The sequence below is a fragment of the Leptidea sinapis genome, chromosome 33, assembly GCF_905404315.1.
Source record: "Leptidea sinapis chromosome 33, ilLepSina1.1, whole genome shotgun sequence".
Taxonomy (NCBI): Eukaryota; Metazoa; Arthropoda; class Insecta; order Lepidoptera; family Pieridae; genus Leptidea; species Leptidea sinapis.
The window spans coordinates 1,841,161-1,868,549 of record NC_066297.1 but is presented as its reverse complement, the minus strand read 5'-3'; the positions used below and the strand labels follow the sequence as shown (position 1 = coordinate 1,868,549).

Below are 27,389 nucleotides of genomic sequence, written 5' to 3'. Positions count from 1 at the left end.
TCCAAATCGAGGAAACGATTGTATTCGATTGGAGCCTGGAGAGTACGGACTACGGAGGATGTCGGAGAGTTTGTAAATGTAGGTCATGTAGAGTTAAAACCAACTGTTCTGTGGTTAATATTCAGTTGAAGGGTCTGCATTTTGGGTGTAGGGACCTGTCTCTAGATTTTGAGGACCGCGTCCGCATCTTTTTTGTTTAGGGAAGAGAGGACAAACGAGCATACGGGTCACCTGGTGCTAAGTGTTCACCGCAGCCCACATTCTCCTGCCATACCAGAGGAATCACAGGATCGGAACACTCTCCGTGATAAGATACACAATGATGAAGATGAAGCGACGTCCTTATACGTTTGGAATTGGTAATCGCTATTTCCATAACTAGGCGAGGCTTTAAGGGAAATGTTGTCGAAGAGCGGTGATACAACAAATGGAGTTTTTTAGTGGTATACCCGCACACTTGAGTCTTCTGTGGGTTAAACTGGACAAGAGAGGACTCGATAGAAGATACATGTTTATTCCGGCACTGGTCGGCGATATCCCAAGAGAGACCTGCATGGTCAGTGTATACGGTATCTTCAGTATTCACTCCTGTCATCTGCATAGTAATGCATGTTGGAGGCGTCCAACATATCATTGATATGCAGAAGAAACAGTGTAGGAGATAGCACACAGCCTTGGGGATCTCCAGCGTCAGTCAGTCTTCGGGTTCGAGCTATAACGGTCGACAACGAACTGTATGCTACGCCCAATGAGGAAGCTGGTGGTCCACTTATAATCATAATCTCTCGGGAAGCCCAAATGATGGAAGTTGTCCAGCCTAACTGCCAGGCCTTCTCCCATGCTTTCGATAACCGCCGCCCACCTTTGTGTTAGGTATACCAGAAGATCGCCCGCCGACCGACCATTGCGAAAGCCGTACAGTCGTTCGTTGATCAGCTGGTGACCCCCTAGGTAAAGCAAAACCTGGCAGTTAATTATCAGGCTCTCCATGATTTTGGAGACCAAGGAGGTAATAGTAACATGCCTGTAGTTTGCTGGATCCGAACTGACTCTGACAAGGACTGACTACCATGAGTCCTGGACTACATGCGTTCCGAGAGGGGCGTCGACAAAGACCTGGTAACCATCGGGATGTGTAGTCAGCAGAAGATCTAATAAGGACGGCATGTGGCTATCCACATCCGGGAGCCGCGTTGGCGACTCAACCAATTGGGACAGACCATACGCCAATGCAAAATTATGCACAGATCGCCCTGCGTAGTCTGTGGTACGTGATCCAAGCCATTCGGCATTGTGCCCGTTGAAATCACCCAAGACTACGATTTTAGCGGAGGGGATCTGTGCAAGCGCGACGCCAATTGCCGCTTGAACGCATCCCATGAGATGATCGGTTTCTGCGTTACCACTATGGAACCTGTAGACACACGCATAGATACGGACGCAGTCATCTAAATCTACGCGGAGCCAGAGAGTAGACAGGTCCCTACCCTCAAAATTGCCGAGACGGCGACAGCAGATATCCTCCCTAACGTACACACATACCCCGGCATGAGGCAAAAAGTTGTGCTCCATTTTGTACCCGGGGTACGTTAAATATGACGTATCACTATATCGAGATATCTGCGTCTCCGTAAGGAAACACAAGGCCGGCTGCGCCGTCTCAAGGTGGTGGTGGACGGCGTTTAAATTGGAGTGAATTCCCCTGATATTGCAAAAGTCCACGTTGAGCGTGGAGCGGGGTGCCGTGGTGTTACTGCCTCGTTTGTCCTCGGTCATGCGCGGTTCTGTGCCCACCCCAGAATACGAAGGGCGGCCCGAGCGAGAGTGCTCGGGGAGGGATTCTCCGGCTCTGGTACCCTCCTGGGGTAATATCTTTTTACGGACCGCTCTCATATTTTGTGGAAGGGGGGGGGGGGAGGGTGCACTCCGGTCCTCGACACTAACCTATGCGTAACATAGCGGCACTAGGCCGCTACTTCACGCCGATATTCTGTGCGAGTGTGGTAATTAACCCGGACGAGTCTGGCCCGATTGTGCTGACGTCATAAGACGGCAGCGTGACTCTCCCACTTCTAAAAAGCCCTTAGTCGCCTCTTACGACACCCATGGGCCTGGGACTCCCCTATTCTTTTTACGCCCCGGGGAAAGTACAGGGCAAATGTAAATGTGGGCTGATGATATAATGGAACGCGCTGGAAAAGATTGGCTAATATTGGATAAAGGCCGTAAAGTATGGAAGAAAATGGAAGAGGCCTTCACCCAAAGCGGGGCCCATGCTACTAATTAAAACATAAATTATTAAGAAATAGACTTAAACTGACATAAAACTTTTTCCCTTAGTAAAATACATTTATAATTTTAATGTTAAGGTACGGTTACCAACAATAATTAAAATTAATTTAATTCTGTAATTTAATATAAGAATAAAGGTATTATTGAAGTGAACACTTCCTTAGCATCATTGAGATTTGAAAGTCGATGAAACGAAAAAGCGACAGTAAAAAGATACAGACACATAAATTAATAAAATTTAACGTGGTAGAAAAATGAGATAGGAAGCATTATACACAGTTTTGGTAACAGGCGATCATAATTGAAGAAGAGATTGTCATATGTATGACGCGAGTATACTATAATATATTCTGACGTCATGCGCTCGACGTATTACTACATAGACACCAGGAGAACATAAATATAGTAGCGTTGATAATAATGTCTTTCATAACGTTTGAAATTAAATGTACCAGGACATCATTATATGCAGTTTAGAGTTTTAATGTAAATTTTGCATCGGTAGAGCGATTGCGTTTTTGTTTTTTTGAGACCGATTCCAAAAATGACAATAATCATAACTAGACGATGACGGGCCTATCTCTCAACGGTTGCCGAGTTCGTTGATCGAACTTCGATCCCTGTGTGAGAAAGTTTCCATAATTTCCATATCTGGACCTGAGTAATAATGATGTAATGAATTGTGATGAGTTTTATGAACCTTAATTCTTGTAATTGAAATATTTTAGGGTATCGTACAAAGATAAACGGGAACCTTTTATCTTCGTTACAAAGACTCCATTGTACTTCCGTCCATCCATGTACAAAAAAAAGATAGTGAATCCCAAAAAAAAAAGCGCGTACGCCTTCCTTAAAGGCCGGCAACGCTCTTGTGATTCCTCTGGTGTTGCACGAGAATGTGGGCGGCGGTAATCACTTAACACCAGGTGACCCGTACGCTCGTTTGTCCTCCTATTCCATAAAAAAAAATAAGCCTTTCTTTCACACTAATATTTCAAAGTGTTATATCTTGTTGGATTGTACAAATTCAATTTTTAACCGACTTCAAAAAGGATTAATGGTTATCAATTTGATCAGTATTTTTTTATGTATACAGTACACCGATAACTCTGAGACTTATGATCCGATTTACGTAATTTTTTTTTACGTAATTATAATTTAATTTAATACCCTTTAATATTAACAAAATACTATTATTTGTATGTGCTACATATTGATAGCTTTGAAGTCGGTGCCAAACCAAATGTCAAAGTAAGCACCTACACTCACCACGCCTATTGCTTGAATATGTGTCTGATCATTATATTCCAATATTGGACTTAGTTTGCTGGGTCAGCTAGTACGTATATACAGGGTGTCCCAAACTTATGGGACATGAAGGGAAAGTACCTTAAATATTGAAGATAGGCTATTTTACTGAAAGAAGACTTTATGCTATTTTTAAAAGTTAGTACTTCTGCATTCAAAGATTTTCTAAAATAATACTTGCCTCGTCTGGGAATCGAACCGACTGAAATGTAAAAAAAACACCCCTACTTTTATGATGCTAATCGAAAGAATGGCCAAAAAGTAATAACTCTTCTTAAGTAACATAGTATTTAAAAAAAAGGAATATCGTAAAATGAATGTTTTCCTACTTGGAATGGACCGATTAGATGGCCGGCCAGATCCCCGTACCTTACACCATTAGATTTCTTCTTTTGGGGATACGTGAAAGATATGCTATACAAAAAGCGATACGCGAACGTGGGCGAGTTACAAACAGAATTGTGCCATATCATATCGAGTATTCACCATAAAATGATAAGAAAATCAACAGGCAGCGGACTCATTAAAAGATTGGCGATTTGCGTAAGACAAGAGGGATCACATTTTGAGCATTTAATTAATTAATTTACAAAAAAAAATGCCCACTTAATTGACTACTTTCTTTGAAAATACTATGTTACTTAAGAAGAGTTATTAGTTCTTGGCCAATCTTTCGATTGGCATCATAAGAGTAGAGGTGTTTTTTTTTACATTTAAGTCTGTTCGATTCCCAGACGAGGCAAGTAATTTTTTGAAAATCTTTGAATCCTAACTTTTAAAAATAACATAAAGTCTTCTTTCAGTAAAATAGCCTATCTTCGATATTTAAGGTACTTTCCCTTCATGTCCACTAACTTTGGGACACCCTGTATATATAGATAATCTTAACGGTCCTAAATCTCACGCAGAGCTTCACTTCAAATACAGAAGTGAAAACTTCATTAAGGCGATGCTAATAAAAAGAAATACAATCATGCTCAACAAGCGAAGGTTTCTTAGTTGACTCGAGCAGACTTCACCCGAAAAGTCGTTACATAGACGAGCGTCACAGCTCAGTCTCATCCAATTACCTCATAATAATGCTCGTCGCGCTTTAAAGCAGTTTTCACTTCAAAAACTGTGACGATTTAGTACAATTACCAATTAGAGCAGAGATCGCGAGGAAGGTTCGACCAGCCACGTTCACGAGTATAATACATGGACCAGTCATCGCTCCGCTCTCCGGTTCCCGCGGGATTAAAAAATTTAAATTCACGTAGATGAGCAATAACTCTATCAATATTAGGCTTAGTTTGCCACAGCAATTTTCTTCGAAATAACATTCATATAATATGTTGGGAACGGGAGCGAAAACGGGACCCGGAACTGAAATAGGACATGAGAGAATCTTCAATTCCAAACTAGCTTATTATTTTTAAAAACCCTATATCTGCACGGACGAAGTCGCGGGCATTAGCTAGTATATTATGTTAGAATGACGAGGCCGTTAATATCCTTATGCAAATCATGGCGTCGTCATTTTCAAACGAGATCGAACCAGAATTCGAGAATGCTTATGGAATATTCTAGACTAAACTGATAAGTCTTGGGTGAAGGGTCAGTCTTATTGACAATAATTATATTGATAATAGCTTGTCACGTTATTATTAAACAAGGTTTTTCCCGTGATCTTCGTAACTAATTTAGGTTATACTAGCAGATTTTACTGAATTGATTAACGGCCGTTTTCATTAACCTATCTATCCTTAGTTTAACTTACTAGATGTAGACAAAATATCTATCCTTTTACGCTTACTTACATTTCAATAACCTATTGACAGATAGCATTGGACTATAACTGTATTGGACATAACTATGGATAGATAAGACCTTATCATTAAACGGTGACAGCAATGTATCCGTAAGTTAAACTAAGAATAGATAGGTTATTGAAAACGGCTGTTAGCTAGCCGGAACAGAAAAAAGGAAAAAATGACTGTCACAGATAAAATTAAAATTTAAGCAAAGTTGGCTTATGGCTATTATATTTATTTAATATCAGCCTAAAAGTGCAGATCCTCCTACTTCATAAAAATTAAAAAAAAAAAAACTTTGAGAAATATTAAATTAATATTGTACTTAAAATTAGTATTTACAAATAAAACACAATGAGTAGTATATTTCGTTATTTACTTTTAATCACATAAGTACTTACATTAACAGGCACTTGACTTTTGTCATCATACAAAATTGGTTCAACTCCTAAATAAATGCCAACATATAAAATATACAACCACATAGGTACCATTTTTCTATGATGAAACAAATACACTTACAGTTAAAACTACAATTAATTGGTGGTTACATTTAACTTAACTAACTTTTTATGTTTTTAAAGTGATAACCCTCACTTCTAGGATTAATACACAAATAAAGTTGAAAAAAAAAATCATGAACGATACGGGACTCGAACCCACGACCTCCGGCGTTCTGTGCCAGTGCTCTGCCAACTGAGTTGTCAGTTGTCGAGACCCGCATCGTTCATAAAATTTTTTCAGAAAGTTTTCAAATTTCATTTGTTAACCACGGACTAGTAAAAAAATAAGGACTCCGTGTCACCTTACATTACAGTGTAGCACCAAAACAAGCCGATTAATGTGTAAATACATAGCCCCACGCACACACTTACACTACTACAGGCCGATAGGCTGCCGTTATGAGAATTGTCATCGTCTGTGACAGATCAGTTTGCGTCTCAATAAAATATTTCAAAAATGCCGTCGTGCGCTGTGAAATAGTGTAAAAACGATACTTTATAAGTATTTGTTGCCATATATGATTATTTAAGGGAGAAAAAATTATCTAACTAGTATCCCACGTAACCGCACACACACTAGCATAACGGTGCTTCACTTGCTAATATCACGGTGCGGAGTCCTTCTTTTTTTTACTCGTCCGTGTTGATAACTTTCTTTGTGCTCACCGCTTAAACTGAAAAGTGACAAAAAGCTGAAAAAAATTGACAAACAAATAGAACACAACTTTATATAAGTACAGATTTTTATACGTACTTATATTTATGGACGATGCTATTCGAACCAGCTTGAGATGGGAATAAACTTAGTATACCTACTAGGGTAATAGACAAACACTCTCCTCATAACGACGAGACAAAATTTAAATTGTTCATGTGTACTAGTTTTACAGATTTGTTAATGAGAGAGTGAAGTGTGTATTTTGCCTTTGGTCAATCCCTATGACAAATATTGATAAACAGCGTCATATTCACGTATACAATATTTTATTTTCTAACACATGTTTTTTAATTAATATAATCTTTAGAAAATAGTGTTTACTGCGTATATAATGTGTAATATTTAGTATTTTAGTGCATATGTTCTACGAAAATAAACATCACGGAAGTAGTATTGAGGAATCGGTATTTACCTGTGAAATGTTTCTTTCGTTGGATTGTTGCTATATTAAACAACACAATCCAATACAGAACACGACACCATTATATTTTTTAATCCGTTAAAACACAGAAAAATGCCGATATAAATACTAAAATTAAAACGCGGTCCAATTTGACAGGAGACTAATGGACACTAAATTAAAACGGTTTCATGGTCTTTACCTATTCCGTCTCTTTCTCACACCTAGGTTTTTATGTAAGGATAATAATTATCTCACTTTCACACAGGGTTCGTCTATTACTGTAGTATATTAAGTTTGTGGTTAGAATCAACTGTCCGATATTGAACCGTTCATAAATCTTGGCAACATATGATTTAGCATATCGATAAAACAATTAAAATTCAAGATATCACATTATAACTCCGTACGATGGTTCGCTAATACGAACTCTGTAATTTAAAATAATTGCAATAAAATAACAATACTTTCTTACTGCTATTAATAATTATATTTATATAAGAATATTAAATAATTCCAAAACTGACAAAATTGGCAGTTTAGTCACGCAATCTAAAACTATTTTCATTATTACCCTCATTTTCTTCTTTGATTAACGCAAGTGTTACACATTTAAATAAAATACTTTTTAAAGGACTTTTTTAGACTAAGGAATGAGCTCACAATCACGCTACAAAACAGTAATAGAACAGTACTTCAACTTCATTCTAAAGCCAGTGGGAGGCTCTTTTGCACAGGAAGCCGGCTAGATTATGGGTACCACAACGGCACCTATATCTGCCGCGAAGCAGTAATGTGTAAACATTACTGTGTTTCGGTCTGAAGGGCGCCGTAGCTAGTGAAATTACTGGGCAAATGAGACATAACATCTTATGTCTCAAGGTGACAAGCGCAGTTGTAGTGCCGCTCAGAATTTTTGCGTTTTTCAAGAATCCTGAGCGGCACTGCTTTGGGTATGGCGTATCAATTACCATCAGCTGAATGTCATGTTCTTCTCATACCTTATTTTCATAAAAAAAGCGCCCAAATCGACGCACGCACACATATACAATTTCCACAGCCGCTAAGCAATCTTGGGAATACAAAACTATTGAGTGCATCGTCAATTCGTAATTTTACTTTGTGCACGTAACCAACCCTAGCGCACCCGCCCAGACTTTGGTATAAATTTCAAGGAGACCACTAAGTTACACTTCTGTTCTATCACTGTATTGTGCCTCAGCCCTGAATAAGTATGTGCGATTAGACCGTAGTGTGCGTAAACTAATTTATCAATGTATTATGAAATATAGAATAACGAAAAATGAATCTTAAAGGCGAGAACCTAAAGTAGCTATTACTTTCAAAGGTGTTGACTATGTCAAACTTCTGTACCACTCCTCTTTGTTCTGTGTGCCATTCTAATGATTTTTTGAAATTACATAATATATCTTTAATAATGCCAAATAGAAAATATTCAAAATAGGCCATCATTAGCGCCGACCATTATTTGTTCCATAATTAACAAACGTTTATCATCTTTGAAAATAAAATATATTTAATCTAATAAAATTATTATATACTATGCGTTATACTTGATCTTTTGGTCCCAAAACCTGAAACATAAAAAATCATTAAAAGTTATGAGGAAAGATTCGTCAGTAAAAAAAATGTCAATCATAGGTCGCATGTACGAGGTGAAAACTTTTCAACAACAAACTTGGTAACATTATTTCTGAGTTGTCAAGAAATATTTCTATGAACATGTTTATTTTAGAAAAATAAGTAATGTTGCAATGTCCAAGAAACGGTCTAACTCTAAAAATAATTTATATGGCAAAACAACGTTTGCCGGGTCAGTTAGTACAATAATAAAATTTCAAATAAAAGGATTATATAAAATGATGATTATGAATGATTATTTTCGACATATCATAAACATAGAGACAAGTCAGTAGGTACGTCAAGTCCCCCTAAACACGAGATCTGGAAAGGTCTTGAAACGTCGGGTCAACTAAAATAATAATAAAAAATTAACTTTTAAGCAAAAATCTAACGTAAAAACAATTACACGGGTTTTTACTATGTACGTTAAATTAATTTTAATTTGTTGAGAGTGGTAACTAAATAATTATTATGTTAAGAATGAACAGAATTGCAATCCGCAGTCAGTTTGTACGCGTTCTGCCATGTGGTAAATTATTCGAATTTGTGGTTATTTGTGACTAAATGTGTTAAGAATGAACAGAACTGCTACCATGCTCGTCATCAGCGCCCGCGCACCCCGCCCTGTCAAGCCGCGAGTACAAATCCGCAGTGTGACATTATCGCAAACCCACTACATTCGTCCTGATAAAGGTCCTGCAAGTCTACATTAGGTTTAAATAACTTTATTCTCATTAACACCTATTGTCACTTACATGAGAAATTAAAGTAGGTACAGAATGCAATACAATTGTTAGGCAAACAGATAAGACATAAAACATGTGTTATTGAAACATTTCATAATTATTGAGTATGTGCCTTTGAAGGCTCGCTTTAAAAGAAGTCAATGTTTTGGCATTTCTTATTTCTGAGGGCAGGTTGATATACATCTGAACTCCCTGAAAGGTTATTATCTGTTTTCCATAATTACTTCTCTATTGTCTATATTATATTAAATATTATATTATTCTCTATTATATATATATATTAACTATTTAAGGCGAAGGGTGAGCAAACAGGGTGTTTTGGACAAGTTTTATGGTGAAAATAAAGCATTTGGATCTATGAAAACTACTTAATCGTGTTACACATACCCTTAAGACTTATTTCAAGGTGATGCATTGGCATGCTTACTGTTGGTTTCAATACTCCAGAGCTATTTGGCAAGACGCATTTCTTTAGTACGAAACACAGAAGAGTTATTCTACAAAGCTTATATTTTTTTTGTGTAGTTACATTTATTCAGATTAGTAATTAATAACAAGGATTGTAAGCATATAAACTGTTTGCGCCTGTTAAAATGTTACGTTTTCCACAAAAGAATTTTGTATGTGTATCCCGTATTTTCATAAATGCCTACCTTCACCTGATAGCATGCGTGTGGTTTTATTAGTTTTATCTACACCCATGCTTTAAATCCTCTATCAAAGATTCTAAAACAGTTTGCTTATTACCAACATTAAAACACCCAATGTCCTAATAACCATTACATCATACAAACGAGTGTTGTGATGCAATTCAGTACAACATTACATAATCTGTTTTCATAATAACACTCCTTTGGATGATATTATGTTTAGTAGGACTGGCTTTTCAGTGCAGTAAGCTAACAGTTTCAGAATCTTTTATAGATGATTCATATTATGGTTGTAGATAAAGACTTGTATGCAACTGTCGATAATTAGGTATTATAACACTCATGTGATACTATTATTACTATTACGAAAAACCCACGTTCGTGTTTTAATAACCCTTATTACACAACAGTTGCTTTTATAACTATTCACCTAACTATATTAGGTCCAGGCGTCTGTTTCGTTTTACCACTTTGTAACATAGATGGCGGGCGGGAGGCCGTTTAATGAACTCATATCGCTCAAGGTCGTTGGCAGTTAGTATCGCCACTGCGTTAGTTTAGGGCTATTTAAATTAAAATACAAGGAATGTCCAAAAATCAATTTTAAAATGTTTAAAAAAAAATTGTTTGTTTTATGAGGCAATGGCAAGTTTAAATCAAGTTTAATTGTTTTTATTTGTTGTTAGTTTTAATTTTAGATCCGAGTTTCACTATTTATTGTGCTTTGTGCTCATAGAGAATTAATAGTTTGTACACCTTCGTGTGACAGGACTGTGAGTTAGTAGCGCTCTCTGGGTTTCCACGGAAGACCAGCGTTGTGGATTCTTTCGAAACCACAACTATGCTGAGTTGGGGTCCCATTATTAGATTAATATAACTTTAAGAACTATTATCAGAATGTATAATGACGTCAATAAACATTCTTTCTTGCTTTCTTTCCTTATACAATTCAATTCAACTTCAAAATCAAACGCAACTGCAATTCTTTGGCGACCGCGAGAAGCTCTATTACTCTATATTATATTAATTAACAAATTAATTGACTGACCTTTGGAAGTGTCTCTTTTCTTATCTCTTAAATTGTTTAAATTGATCTACTGTGGCCATTCTGGGAAGGCGATTTTATCATCTGGAATGTATACGAAGTAAACTTAAATAATAACAATAGGAAGCATATAGTATATAAAAAAAACTATAGTAATGTAACCGAGAACCTGTATAAATTAAAACTTGGATCTCAGATTCTCGACTTCAAAAAAAAATCAAAACAGTGCAGTAGCTAGTAGAGATACACCAATAAGTCTGGCCAAATTAAGTTCTGTTATAAATAAAAAATAATTTAATATTAAATTTTTATGACGTCGATAATGTTTTAGTCTGAATGAAACGTTTGTGAAAATTTATTGAATTAGGCGTTACTTTGCGGAAATCCATAATTATACAAATGATTTAAGTTTTCTTTAGTGTTAATTCCGCCAATATTTGTTTTTAAAACAATTCGACACGTGTTTCGCCTCTACACGTGTCATCCTCTGTCTCGTGCCAGATTTTGGCGAGACAACACGTCCTGAGGATGCCTCGTGTAGAGGCGAAACACGTGTCGAATTGTTTTAAAAACAAATATTGGCGGAATTAACACTAAAGAAAACTTAAATCATTTGTATGAAACGTTTATAGAAACAGTAGTTGTTTAAAAAATTGTTGCTTAAGACGTTAGTACATGCCAGTGACCTTGCTCATAGAGCGAGGCCGGGTGACCAGGGCGGGTTGTAGTTAAAGGTTTAAAAATAATAATTTATAATAATTGATGAATTTAAAAATTCAGACAACCACTCGATGTAGTTTTATTTTCTGAATTTTTGGACACAAAAATTATATTAACCGAACGTTTAGGTTTTAACTGAACATTCCGAGGTCAATTAATGTTTTGTTATCTATATATATAAAAATGAATTGCTGTTCATTAGTCTCGCTAAAACTCGAGAACGACTGGACCGATTTGGCTAATTTTATGTCTTAAATTATTTGTGGAAGTCCAGGGAAGGTTTAAAAGGTGAATAAATATGAAAGTATCCGGAATCAAATAAAAACAACAATTTTGTTTTTCCTTTGATGTGTCCCCCGTCGTCCGATATTTGTTTTGTATGAACATATTTTCTATGACAGAATTTATTGACACACGTTTGACAGTTCTGCTGTGAAACAATTTCATTACAACAACAGGGAGCATATTTTACGAAATAATTCTTGATGTTATGATATATTATTGACAAATTAATAAAAAAACATTATTTTATTTATTATACACAGAACAACGTCTGTCGGGTCAACTAGTTATATTATAATAATATAGTTTTACATTATTTACTTTACTATAATCTCCATTATATTTGTTATGTTATTTTGATAGATATCACTACTTGATAGATGCGGTAGAAGACACACAACGAAGCGACGTCTCTACGGAACGCACAGTGCACTGTATCCCCCACAATTCGTACAGCTCATTTTAATAACACACTTCGATAGCACGCAAGACGACCCAGAAATCAGATCCGCCGCAGTTGATCAGCGTTAAATTTTTGTTCATAGAAGGAAAATAGCAGTAGAAGTCATTGAATAAAATCATAGTAAACACAACTAACTAACTAACTACTTTGTATCCGCGACCTCTCGGGTTCCATCTGAGCGCTCTTACCAAACGGAGCCAACCGTTCGAGTGACGCATTTGTAAATCTTGGTGTCTTGTTCAACTCTCAGGTTGTGGCAATTATTAGGATTGAGCAGGTTATCTACTGTGGGTGTGCGAGTGAGGGAAGATGTACAGCGACGGACGGATAGAGGGAAATGATGGTAGGCCTCTTCAGTCCCCGGGGAAGACAATTGGCTTTTATATAAATCCTTTCTTCTTCATTTAGCTCGTGTTTGGTGGTAAGGTAACCTAGTCACTGACGAGGTTAGTTAGGTGGCGCGTCCGCCATTAAAATTACGAGAATACGCGGGTCGCGGAGCGCTCCGCAAGCGTGTGAGCGCGTTATCTACCGACCAGAGAGTGTGTAGGGCGAGGGTAGAGGGAACGGGGAAGGGTGCGGAAGGTGGGATGAAGAAACGGGGAGTGGAAACGAGAACTTGACAACTGACGTTAACACCAACAGTTACAAGTTCGTTCCGAAATGAGCAAATAAAATATGGTGCAAACAATTCGTAAAGTAGATTCTGTAGATGGAGCCACAACCCGAGAGTTGAACAAGACATACCAAGATTTACGAATCATGCGTTACTCGAACGGTTGGCTCAAACGAACGGTTGGTTACAAATTCAATTTGCATAATTAATCCCAGAAGTGAGGGTTATCACTTTAAAAATAACAAATTGTTGCTCTGTTATTATACATAACAAGTGATCCTTGATTTAAATTTATATTAAATAAAGTCATTCGACATAATCCATAAATTCACATAATTTAATGGGTATTCTAAAAGGCATAATGAGACATTTATTTTCTCAAAATTGATTATTTTAGAATTCTTTTTGATGTCACTTCAAACACTACCACGCTTCGGAAACAAATGGTGTTCTGGGAGAGAAGAAACGGCGCAAGAAACTGTCCCAACATTATTATTTTGCGCTCTTTTTACTAAAATATACAATATTGTTCTGTCATTGTTACTACTATAAAATAAACATAACCTTGTCCCAGGCTGTCCGATCACTTAGATATTCAGCTGTGCAGTAGTAGGATTTAAGACAGAGCCATTTTTTTAATAAAAACATTTAAATTTATTTATAGATAATGCCTGAACAACGACTAGGACTTTATTATATAAGTGTATACATTCTATTTAATGTGTTCCTTTGCAGTCAATCAACTCAATCACCCGAGAGCAACATTGCACGTAACATTATTTAAGGGCGACTTACATAGAGAGATTGATAGGAGGGTTGGCAGAGACAGGCCGGGGCGGACCAAGCTCCACGCAGGAGGTCTTCTCGTGTGACGTCAGAAGACCGCGAGCGACGAATCCGCGTCCACACACTCGGCAAGTGTACGGTCGCTCGCCTGTGTGTAACCTGCATAATGTTTACGAGTTTAGACAAAACAGTTAAAAAAATTGACCTTTGAAGTTGTGTGAATTGGTAACAAATTTGTTGAACTATTTTTTTTTTGGTATCAAGAGTACCTTAATAATTAATTGAATATTATTAGTAGCTTATAATATTACCTTTACCTAATATATAAAACCTTCATGTCGCGGTGTTTGTTACCAAACTACTCTAAAACGGCTAAACCGATGTATATGCGGATAGGTTGAGAATGGTCCAACATCTATTGTTCATACCCCTAAATGACAAGTGTGACCCCACCCTTTTTTTTATTATTTGAAATGTTTTTTTATCTTATTATGATTCAGCACTACATCAAAAATACGTATACAACTTCAAATTTTTACCCTTCTACGATCAACCCGTTTTTTAATCACGATTTTTATATTATTCTGTTCAACTCACATATCCGCAATAGGGTTGCAAGATAGTGCGATACATTTTATGTACGATATATTTGGTATGTCTGAGAATCGGTCGTCATCTCTATACCCCAAAAATATTAATTTATGAATTGTTTTTTATTGCTTTAACACAGCGTTTTCTGGGACAGTTACTCAAACAATAATTTTTAAAATTATCCTTGAAATAATGTCCAGTACGCTATTGGCTCCAAGTCCTACGTCATGTTTTTAAATACTGATACTGGGTGGTACATTTTATAATAATAATATTGACACACTTTTTACACAAATTATCTTGCCCCAAGTTAAGCATATATAGCCTGTGTTATGGGTTACAAGACAATGATATATTTAATACAATATACTTACTTAAACATACATAAATACATTTAAACAGTCATGACTCGCAAACAAACATCCACATTCATCATATAAATGCTTGCACCTACCGGGATTCGAACCCGGGACCTCTAGATTAGTAGGTAGGTTCTCTAACCACTCGGCTATACAGGTCGTTAATCCACCGAGATAAAATCTTTTACTTTCAGACAAGATTTATTTGCATGTAAGCACACATTTCTCCTTAGTCGTGTGTCAACTATCACTGTCAGAATCAAATGTAAACTGAACAAACGTTTTACATTGCTGCTTAGTGACCAAGAATATTTTAAACAACTGGAGTAAATACGGCAATGTAACGATATATCAGTCAGAGCTTGTTATGGTGCAATTTGTGTCATGTTCCATATTTCGCGTTTGTTTTGTATGGCGTCATTTCTCTATATGTATAGAACGTCATTGATTGTATTTATCAACAGCCTGGCACAAAAAAAGTGTTAAAAATATTCATTTTGCTTTATACCCACTTGAGTAATGCCATCACATCAATTTGGTTCCCTTTATACAAATATTGGCGCGAAAATGAGAAAATATAATAAGTATTCATATAAGAATGACAGCCAGTCCTAGTAGTAACCTAATATCATTCATTATTGATTATATACAAATAAACTAAGTATTAATGGAACAATTATTTATTTTAGTAGTAATTTACATTTTGTATAGTGCAATAATTAAAATTCACTCGAATATAATGTTCTTTTGCAGCGTTTAAAATGAATCGCTCATTTTTTGTAAACAAAACAATAAAAATATCGAAGAAAAATGGCGGGGATTCGAATAACCTTTTTTTACGGCGCGCGACGTTCTGGCAGTGTGGAACGCGCGTAAACGAAAATGTTCTTTTTTTGAAATTCATACAGATACCACGCATCGAGCATTAAGAATGTGGCTGTCTGTTGAAACTCATTGCGCATGAAGGGATCGAAAAAAAAAAACATAGGAGTGTTGTTATGAAATTCAATACAACATTACAACACTCGTTTGGATGATGTAATGGTTATTAGAACATTGGGTGTTTTAATGTTGGCAATAAGCTAACTGTTTCAGAATCTTTAATAGAGGACTAAAAGTATGGGTGTAGATAAATTATTTAAAAATAACAAATTGTTTATTACTTTCAACGTGCAATAATATAAACAAAACAAATAAACAACCTCTCGTGTACAACCAGGCTGGAGCGCTGCGCAAACGCCTTCCCACAACACGAGCACACGTGCGGTTTCTCGCCTGAATGCACGCGCTCATGCAGTTTTAGGTTGCACTTCTTCACGAAGCCCTTATTGCATGTTCTGTGGACAATTTTCTTAGTAAGTCACGGTACGAGCAGGCCTGTCTCACTCCCCGTATATGCATCGAAATCGTAAGTACGTGCGACGGCCTCTACACAGTAGGCCAGCCAAAAAATGGAGAAACGTAAAAAATCGAAGCATATTAAAAGTCATTGTGATCCAAATTTAAATTTATTAAGCTATCTATTACTATGTAATTTAAAGTGATCATTATAATTATTATAATGATTATCATTCTTGATAGGTACCTATTTGTTTCCTATATACTAAGTAGGTTTAACTATGTCGTGGTCTTCCAACACATACATCTGCAGTTAATGTAGGTTTGACGAGGAAAGAATATTGATTTAAAATTGCGATTGCATACCCAATACCTATTTATATTTTAGAAAAATCTGAGCTATTTTTATAAGATGACTTTACACTGGGTAGGCACACTTTTAGGTAAAGAAGTCAACCCTAATTTTGTCAGAATAGGTAAGAGTCATGCGATAAAAAGAGAGGCAACTTCTAGGTGAATAAAAATGTAGGTTAGTAGCGCTGCGCGATCTGAATTTCACATTATTGTATAAGCGCAAAAGTCCCCATTTCTTTAATTGATTTTACGGCGTCAGACTTGTCCAAGTGTACTATATATTATTTGCTTATAAGCAACATTGTCTACCCTTAACACTGAAAATATGGTTTGAGTCTTAACGTCTGGCATTCCACAATAATGCGTTTTGCAAGGAAATTCTTGACTCGCATAGCCACTTTGTGAAATCAATTACCGGGTGCAGTTTTTCCGAACCGATACGACTTAGGGACCATCAAGCATAGAGCCTACCACCAACCTTAAGTCTAGCAACACATGTGGTGTTGCTGACTATGGGCGGTCTCCTCACCACTTTCCGTCATGTGAGTCCCTAGACCGTTCGCCCCCTCGTATAAAAAAAAATACATATCGTAAACAATCGCTACTAGCTACCATATTTTGTAAAATCTATACCAGATATGAGCTCCAAATGTGATATCTAAAGGCGTCTGTCTTACCCATCTGTGATTATAGGGTCAATATTGGTATAATGGGATATATTAATCAGAAACCCTAGAATAACGATCATTTTCATAAACTTCTAATTTCTTAACATCTTAAGTCTCAACTTATGTACAAATATCATGTAAATGGTATAAAAAAATACTGGGAGTTTTTATTGTGGCATTATCTATATCTTCGAGCGCTATTTGTTCCTAAAACGGTGTAATTAATTTAATATTACTAATTACTATTATAATTTTTAAAAAGCCACCTCCTTACTTGCAAACATACGGCTTGTACTGCTCGTGTATCCTCAAATGGAACTTGAGATGCTCCTGGGTGGAGACTGCCTTCCCGCAAACATTGCACAGATAGTTCTTCTCCCCCGTGTGGGATTTCTGATGTCTGCGCAGAGACGCCATCTGGGAGAACTCCCTCCCGCACACTGGGCACCGGAGAACCATCACGCGGGATACTGCATCAGGGTGTGCGCGGTAGCGGTGTGACAGAAGACTCCTATGGACAAATATATGTTCTTTCGAAGTCTGTTTTTTTAATGGAAAAAGAGGACAAGTCGCCTGGTGTGAAGTGATCACCGTGATACGTGGAAGATAGGTCCTTGAAAATAGCACTGTAGCGGACACATTTAGATGGTGGGGATAATATCCTAACTTGCGGCGTGCGAAGGTGGAATTCGGCGGCAGGAATCAGGTGAAACAGCGCTTCGGAACACTCCCCGTGATAAATGCGGTAGAAGACACACAATGAAGCGATGTCTCTACGCAACGCCAAGTGATCCAGCCGTTCACAGAGCACTGGGTCCCCGACAATTCGTGCTGCACTGCGTTGCATTAATTTTGGTTGTGGGGAACTATTCCCTACGTACAACAAACCAACTTTATGGAATGAAATTGCTTGCACAGTGATTCCAGGTCGACACAACATGGGCACGACGCCTTCCCAGTAATTTAAACAAACTGATAGTCATAGGCAAGGTGGATGGTAAAAGACCACGCGGACGATCACCTAGCCGCTGGCGGACCAGATCAAGACACTCACTGGCGAGGATCGAGAGGAGTGGAAAGCTTTAGTGACCAACATCACAAAACCTTGAAGTACGGACACGACCTTCAGATATGAAAAATGCGGCAAAGAAGACGACATGGGTTAGTTCAAAAAAAGGTGCTCTGGTGTTGCAGGAGATTGTGTGCATCGGTAATCACTTAATATCGCTTTACCCGTATGGTCGTTTGCCCTCATCTTCCTAAAAACATGTGTTCAAGACAGTGATTTTCACTATTGGAGTACACTTCGATTGAGTTTATTTTTACTACTAGTCGTAGCATTAAACACGTGTCCCCGCCAAGTCGAACAAAAACAAGCGGCACCGCCATATCACCCTTTCCTCGAAGCAGTTCAGGCCAAATTCGTCACCCTACAACTTCGTTGGAGATAAAACTAGAAGCGTGGCATTAATTTAAACAGATTTTTTTATTTTAATATTGATATGGTCACGAGATGTTGCTAAGTTTGCTATATAATAACTTAAGACAGAAGAACCCTTTAGCTGGGACTAAATAAATTGACTGTCTTGGTATTACACGGATCTCACATCTTTTTATGGTAGAAGAACTGAGTTGCGAACTTGTTTTTTTTTTAAAGTTATGTCAAGCAGCACTCTTAAGTGCTTTGAGTGATATGAGTTTTAATGTCCGGAGCGAACTAGAACTAGAGAATTTTAGACTAATAGCGAAAATATCTGTCAGATTAGTTTTGATGGTAATGATAATTATAAAGGTCTGAAATAAGCAAAACAAAAGATATTTCGACAGGATCGACAACAGGCCTGCAATTTCATTCCGCGGGCAGTAAACGACGGACGCAATTTTAGCGCTGCTCAGATTGTTTCCTCAAGAATCCTGAGCGTTACTGCATTGTAATGTGCAGGGCGTTTCAATTACCATCAGCTGATGCTCGTCTCGTACATTATTGTCATAAAAAAATCTGTGAGTGTTCGTTTTCAGAGTGAAAAACAAAATCAAAGATTATGGTAAGCGTACACTGAAAACCTTCTAATGAGCGTATACAATAGACTTTTAACATTACTGTCACGAAATATGGAGTTAATTTGAATGAATGTTTTCATGTTATCTGTCAACGCCGCTCGGAGATTTTTTGACGACCTTTTAATAGGCGATATGGAGTCTAGTCGTTTCTTGTAAGTCAATGCTATTAGTAGTCTATTTGGCACAATTACATACAACGGAATCAAACCTTTACTATATACACACCTCATATAATGGAATCCCTCAGGACATATATCACAGACGAACCTCTTTTCTGGTACTGCTATCATCTTCTGAGAGGGCTCAAGTTTATGTGTCATTCCTAAAATTGTATAAGCTCATTTTTAGAAAAGATACCGAGATATAAATTACGAATAAAAAATTCTCACACCTTTTAAATCTTTATTACATGCCGTTGGACACTACCAACATACATTGCTATGCAGACGACAGCACTGGTGATGCCGTATACGCGGGCCATGCAGGTCTCTCTCGGGAAATCGTCGAACAGTGGCGGGAGAAACTTGTGTCTACTATCGATTCCTCTCTTAAGAAACTCACTGAATGGGGCAAAAGGAACCTTGTCCAATGTAACCCCCAGAAGACTCAAGTTTGCGCGTTTAACACGAAAAAAAACCATTTGTCGTATCACCTCTCTTCGACAACACCTCCGTTAAAGCCTCGCCTAGTATCGGAATACTGAGTCTTGAAATGTCGAGCGATTGCCAGTTCCGTGGTCATCTGGATGGCAAAGTGAAATTGGCTTTAAAGCAGCTGGGCGTCAACTTCAAGCCAGACCACATTCTAGCGCTCTACAAAGCGCAGATCCGCCCACATATGGAGCATTGCTGTCATCTCTGGTCTGGCGCACCCCAGTATCAGCTCGATCCATTTGACTGCGTGCAACGCAGTGCAGGACGAATTGTCGTGGACCTAGTGCTCTGTGAACGGCTGAATCACTTGGCGTTGCGTAGAGACATCGGTTCATTGTGTGTCTTCTACCGCATTTATCACGGTTAGTGTTCCGATGAGCTGTTTCACCTGATTCATGCCGCCAAATTCCACCTTCGCACGACTCGCCACAAATCAGGATATCATCCCCACCATCTGGACCTGTGGCGGGCCTCCACAATGCGGTTTTCAAGGACCTTTCATCCAAGTTCTACAAAGCTGTGAATAAGCTTGCTTGTGCGGTGTTTAACGGACGATACAAAAAAGGGCATTCACCTTTCTTAAAGGCCGGCAACACTCTTGTGATTCCTTCTGTGTTACAAGAGAACGTGGGCGGCGGTGATCACTTAACACCGGGTGACCCGTACGCTCGTTTGCCATCGTTTTCCATAAAAAAAAAGTAACTATATAACTTTAAACCAAGTTTATTTGTAAGGCCTTTCGTTTATAGCATAAACATATAAACCGCGAAGTTTCAGCCTTCTGTTTAGGCCAGATACAGATAAAACGAACAATGGCGACAGAAACCTAATAAACGAAACAGTAAGCTTGTGGCGAAGTGAGGGAAAGAGGCGGAGACAGTATATGTCCCGTACACACAAACAGTATTAGTCCATTAAAAAACAAAAATATTTTCGTGTATGACCTACCATGCTTAAGTATCGTATGATGGTTCTTGAAGGACTTCTCACACAGAGAACACCTGTATGGTTGTCGGTCCCTCTTGAAGTGGCTAAGCCAATGTGCGTTCCATAGTATTTCATCATTTAGTAGCTGGAAGAAAAAGCTATTAAAATACACAATTTTTATCTGATTGTTGTATTTGGAGAGGATATGAGAACATTGTGTATAATAGGGCCATCGAGAGGAGATAAATAATGTACACAAACGGACCGTTTTCAAATTCAAATTCAAAAACACTTTATTCATGTAGGTCATGGAAATGTCACTTATGAATGTCAAAAAAAACTGTTTCTTATTGAATTTATCGCTACTTCGTAAAGGGTTGAGCTAATGAGAAGAAGTAGCAAGAAACTCATTGCCACTTTTTTAAGTCAAGATTTACTTAGATTTTCTTTATTACTTATCTGTTACATATAATTTTTTGTTGATCTTTGCTATTATTGTAAGTAGTTGTTGATTTTAATTATGGAATCCCAATCTGGCAGCTCTAGACAACCCTTCAAATATATCAATTCTTTTAATAATTTATTAAATATAATTTCAAAGATATCGATGAAAATGTTTGATCCCCTGAAACTTTGTTTACATTCTTTATTTAGTCTGTTTGGCTTTACTGTAGCCAATAGTATAATATTCACTCAGGAGACAAGTATATCATCATGCAATTCAAGACAGTAAGTAAGCTGCTAGCTTTCAAAAATTTGCACAGTATCATGACTCATTTCGTTATGGATATGGACCAGAGCAAGAGAGACAGAGTCCACCCGCCAACTAGCTGGTCTAGAACCATTGACAAATATATGATGCTTGGCCTAACGCCAGCAATGACCCAATATCGCAAACAGTGGCGATCTAGTATCAGGAGGGCCGACCCTAAATAGGGTATGCGCCAGGGGAATAAATATACCATAGGATGAGACAATAACATAAAAGCGTCATGAAGTTAGATCAGTTCGTAAACGGACTTTGATATGGAGAGGAGAACTGAAAAGAAACTCCCAGCCCATCTTTTAAATCATAATATACCAACTTAGCCTATTTATTATAATATAATACAATTTTAGGTGGCCTGCACAGAGCCAGACACGAAGCATGCATCATTATCCTGTATATAATGTACTAAGAGTAAGGCTTCATGTCAAAGATAATCCCTCTAATGTTGCGAAAGTGTATGAGGCAGTGATCACTACGCTGAGTACTGTCAGTCGACCAGTACAATCATTGTCACCCCCTTTCATAAAAATAGAAAAAGAATGTAGCCACATGTTTGAGTTAATTTATTAATGTTGGGTCAGACTTTATAACTGGCCAGTATTGTTTTGACGCACATTTTTCTATCCACTTAACCACATTAATAGATTTCTCTACCCACATATTCGTACGAAATTAATGACCAGTTGTTGTGAAATGTCCTGCATGTTCATGATCATTGAAATCTAATAAAATACTATAAATGCCCATCATCCTTCCACAAAGTATACCTTACGACATCTTCCACACCTCTGATCTCTTTTGAATGGTGGCGGTTGAAGTGTCTCCAGATTTTCAGCTGCCTTCGCATGGCGTCTGTAATGTCAACCAAACAAAATACTGTACAGAGAATTTTTTTATTGCATGAATTTAATATTCTTTCCGGGTAGGTGGTAAATTCTAACATTTACTAAGTGATTTCAAAATCAGATTTTGAATAAAAATTGTATTTGAATACTAGTGAGTGAGCAGAGAGGAATTGATAAATGGTGTGACAGGGAGAAGAAAAGACAGGTGGAAAGTTATAGACTAGGACATCAAAGGACATAGTATTTTTGAAGAAGTTAAAGGATGCCTATGCCAAATGGTACACAGGTTTAAAAAAAATATAGAAGTAAATTAGTAGATAGCTGGTGTCAAGTAATATTTAATACTTAGTTTTAGTTTGTATGATATTAGCTTATTAATAGTCTGAATAAAAGGCTTATTATTATTTAGAGAGTTGTAGAAGCAAAGAGAGAAGGCATGGAGGAAGACAATGGTAAAACTTGTTGCAGTTCATCAATATTGGCAGTTCAATCAAAGTTATCATTATCATCTCAAGGAGATAAGTAAGGTAAGTATAGTAATATAAAATTTGCAAGTTTGTAGTGTGTAATGTGTAATTATTGAATAAATCCATCCATATTCAAAAATTAATTTTCCAATATTTAGATAGAAGTTCAAAGTAGAAATAGGCTCCTGTTTCTATAATTCGGCATTAAAAAGGCTCATAGGTACATTAAAAAGACTATGCCCCTGTGTGTCGCAGGTGTGGTCACTAAATATGGGCATGATGAGAAAGCTCACGGTCGCTTAGAGGGCAGTGGAGAGATTTCCTTGAGAGATTGAAACAGAGATGAGGAGATCTGTAGGAGAACCAAATTCACCGACATAGCCCATATGATTGCGAAACTGAAGTGGTAGTGGGAAGAGCACATAGTTTGATGGTGGTGGTGGGACGGTAAAGTTCTCGAAAAGCGATCACACACCGGAAGATGCAGTGTTGGTAGGCACACAAGTTGACCATCTGGTCAAGATCACCTGAATATGTTGGATGAAGGGAGAACCGATTGCTGTGGACGATGTGGTGTTGAAAAGCATTGTGGGCGGCGGTGATCACTTGCCATCAGGTAACCTTTATTTGTCCTCTTTTCCAGTAAAGATTGATAATCCTGGAAACAGCTTAATCAATTTGAATGTGGTTCCACTATTATATTGTCACAGTAAGTATTTGTTTCATTCCAATCAGCTCAAAAACTAAACAATAAAAATTTTAAAATTAGGGTGGACAATAATATGTCTGTTTCATATCAAAATATCAATATATTATAAAAACATGAGAATTATTTATATTTTCAAAATGAAAATCATAGTTTTATTATCTGCATGTCAAGTGACTGAAAACGCCAACCACAAGTTTATGATGTCACTATAGCAGAAACAATTTATAATATGTCTATAACAGAAGCAACACAGCCACAATACAAACTATGAAAGGTTGTTTTTATTTTTAGAAAAATCAATAAGAATTGCACCACCTTTTTGAAGTTTGTTATTATGACGTCCAATCTAGGCGGCGCCCTTTTTCAATTCAAAACAATTTTTCTTGGCATAAAGAGGAATTATTTTGAGTATGTTTACGATAATTTTAGAAAATATCTTGAAAAAATCACTGAAAGAATATGTAACACTCTATTAAACTATAAAAACCATACCTGTAATGTTTTAAAAGAGGTATTGTCTTATCGAACTTCTCAAAACATATACAACAATATAAATTCTGCTTTCCATTGCTCTTTGTTTCCTTATCCCATTCAATCTCGGACTTAACCAAATCTAAAGTAACACTTGAGTCGTCACTATCATGAGCATCATCATCAATTGAATTGGTTTCCTCAAACTTAAGTTGGCTCTTTACATTTCTCTTCTTTAATTTCACATCCGAATTTTCTACTTCACTCCTATCATTTTTCTCACTAAGGCTCTGATTATCACAATCATCTGGCGCAACTGGTGATGCCGAACAAGAATTATCATCACCATTATCGTTAATTTCAAGTTTGACTTGTATAGTACCTGATAGTGTTGGTGATTTTGGTTCTTTCTTTATAGATATATTATTTTCACTGTCAGTCTGTGTAGTTTGGTCTAAATGTGTAACAATTGGTATTGGGCAATCGATTTCATCTTTAATAACGAAATCAACTATGCTTGCTGATGCTTTTAAGTTACGTAATCTGTAAGTAAAAAATATTTTTAAATATTACCTTTTAAAGGAGCATGAGAACAAATAATCCTGATTATAATCACAATTAAATATTGTTACTGCCACAATCCCACAGGAATCATCTTGCTTATTTAACCTTTCCGTTCCAAGAATCTCTGATCAAGTGGTATGCCTCAGATCGGATTTTGGCGCTTCTGTTCTGTCAATATGTATTATTTTATGCATATCAATAGATTGCTAATAATTAGAATGATTTGAGGGAATGTATCAGAGAGCTGTGGAAACAAGCTATGAGACCATGCAAAATAAACCATCTTATAAACAAAACAAGGGTCAGAGAGAGACTTATGAGGCAGTAGGGTGCCATACTGCACTCTCAGTTTTGGTGTATCTGAAAAATCTAGTGCCCTGGGGCACTGCCAATTCGGGAAGGTTACATCAAATTGTAGTTAGGTGTTTCTTACCTGTCATTGTAATGTATGTGTTTGTACAATTTTGCTGTCACATGTATAAAAATGTGTTTAGTTTCTCATATTTATTAGTATACTTTAGTTATTTTCATAGTATTATGTCCTATGGTATATGGTTATGGGGCAGTGCGGCCGATATTAATACTATCTTTGTAAGAGGGCTATTATAACCTAGGTCCTAAAGAATCATTAAGAGAAAAATTTAAAGAAATAAACATTTTGACTGTTGCTTCTCAATACATTTTCGATAATGTTTTGTATATTCATAAGCACATTGAAGAATTTTCTAGAAACTGTGACATTCATAATGTTAACACAATGAACAAACATGAACTTGTTATGCCTACTACTCGGTTGGGTCGAGTTAGTAAGTCTTTTGTTGGGCGATGTATATGCTTCTACAATATGATCCCAGAAAATGTACAAAACAAATGTGTTACGAAATTTAAAAGAATGTTAAAAAATGTTTGTGTGGGAAAGGTTATTATAGCATAAACGATTTTCTTAATGACACCACGGACTGGGAATAAAGTGAACACCCTCAGGCTCTTTAATTATAAATGTTTATTGTATGATATTACATTGTAATCCATATTTTATATTAAAAAAAAACCCGCTGAGTTTCTTGCGCCCATTCTTCTCAGGTCTGAGGCAGTCTCTTTTGAATGGGTGGTAGATTTTGACGTTCAATGAGTGATTTTAAATCCTATTTTGAATAAAAATATTTGAATTTGAACATACCAAATAAGTTAATGAGACAGCATATCACATAAATCATTCATATACTTCCACTTATTTCAATAAAACTAATAATCAAATAAGTTTTGAATAGTTTTATAATTTAGTATACTTTCTATTTTAAATGTTTGTTAAATAATAATTGACAATGTACTGTGTATAATAAAATGAGCTCTTAACCTTTCCATTAGCTGGGCTCTATGACTATGACTATAAATACCAAATCAAAACTGTGCTTAGCTTGCACTTAGCAGAGTTTTACCTTCGTAAAGTATAAGTATGCCATATAAATCTCAGCCTTAGAGTATGTATTTAATCAGAGTTAATAAAAAATATTACATGTATATACTACAAAAAAAATGTCAATCTTCATAATATATTAATAATATGCTAATAATATTCAAAACAAACTTTTTATCAGCATTTCACCTTAATCAATATTGTAGGAATATTATACATACACTTTGATATTGCAATCTAAATTGGAAAAAAATATAGGAAATAATGTTAATAATTATAAATTGATTGATGTTATTATTTCAACTACAATAAATATGGCTGAATAAGAACTTTTGAACAAAATCAATATACCTACTTCAGTTGGACAATTCAATTCAAGCTATATTATTCTAATCTCTTTCAGTAGCATTTTCATAGGCTGCTGCTGTACAAAAGTTTGGAAATAATTTTTCTACACTAAAATATTTTAGAAAGCAGTAGGTAATACTTAAATAATTAAACATACCTGGTTTCAGCTTGGATAGCCTCATTACAAAATTGGTATAAATCATTAACTTTACAACTACACTTATTACAAATCCTTTTCGGTAACTGATCATATTTCGAAACCTATAACAATATTTCATAAATTATTTAAAGAATATATTATCACTTTTCATAATACTTTTTTATTAAATGATATTATAGATATAGACAATTTTATTTACAAATAACTTACCTTTACTGGTAAAAGAGACATTTTTAAATATAAAGCATTGTCGTCGTCAAAAATATCATTATTTACATATTTTGATGAACAGCATAAACGACAAAGAGAATCCATTTTCAATTTTGTACTTTGTATTAAAAAACGCGATAAATACTAATTTTCATGATAAACACTCGAATAAATATCCATAATTTGCATTTTGCCTTAATTTTGTAATTTGTTTCATGTTTGATTTGATATTGATATTTCAAAATGACATAATAATTTGATAAGTCATAACTGACAAAATGTCATGAATTCATCTTTCCTGGAACACAACGCAACCTAGCCTTGTATTATAATGTACTCTATGGTAACAGATGACAGCCAAGAGCTACCAATAGCATCTGTGTTTCTTCAGTAACTTTGCTGAAGTGAGAAGTCAGTAAGCATTGTGTTTGTGGCATTGTCAATAACAGTATGACGGAGATCTTAAAGTAAAAATTCATTACAAAAATGGGAAAATGCGCTGTTTTGTTTTG

General features: G+C 36.4%; 1 protein-coding gene across 2 annotated transcripts; it reads right to left on the bottom strand.

Annotated features, from left to right (window-relative positions):
- Positions 1–5,760: 5,760 nt before the first annotated feature.
- On the bottom strand, positions 5,761–27,105 carry LOC126974775 (zinc finger protein 260-like). Of its 2 annotated transcripts, XR_007731579.1 has the most exons (11): positions 26,878–27,105; positions 26,665–26,768; positions 24,200–24,721; positions 22,454–22,538; positions 20,939–21,062; positions 19,563–19,659; positions 17,551–17,787; positions 16,119–16,253; positions 13,976–14,125; positions 11,103–11,183; positions 5,761–8,609 (listed from the first exon to the last, which is right to left on the bottom strand). XR_007731579.1 is itself a non-coding variant. In XM_050822446.1 (10 exons), the coding sequence occupies exons 1-10, from the start codon at positions 26,980–26,982 to the stop codon at positions 8,576–8,578; spliced, it is 1,593 nt and encodes a 530-aa protein (XP_050678403.1). In that variant the 5' UTR covers positions 26,983–27,105; the 3' UTR covers positions 5,761–8,575. The 2 variants fall into 2 exon arrangements, 1 of the variants encoding a protein (XP_050678403.1); XM_050822446.1 differs by lacking the exon at positions 11,103–11,183.
- Positions 27,106–27,389: the final 284 nt, after the last annotated feature.

What these genes read in the sequence shown, in the direction of transcription:
- LOC126974775 (XM_050822446.1), bottom strand. Translation starts at nt 26,982, where the DNA reads ATGGATTCTCTTTGTCGTTTATGCTGTTCATCAAAATATGTAAATAAT. An exon ending in CCTCTTTTAAAACATTACAG is followed by an intron (nt 22,539 to 24,199) that starts GTATGGTTTTTA and finishes TTGACATTACAG; the next exon opens with ACGCCATGCGAAGGCAGCTG. An exon ending in CCTCCTATCAATCTCTCTAT is followed by an intron (nt 8,610 to 13,975) that starts GTAAGTCGCCCT and finishes TTTATGTTTCAG; the next exon opens with GTTTTGGGACCAAAAGATCA.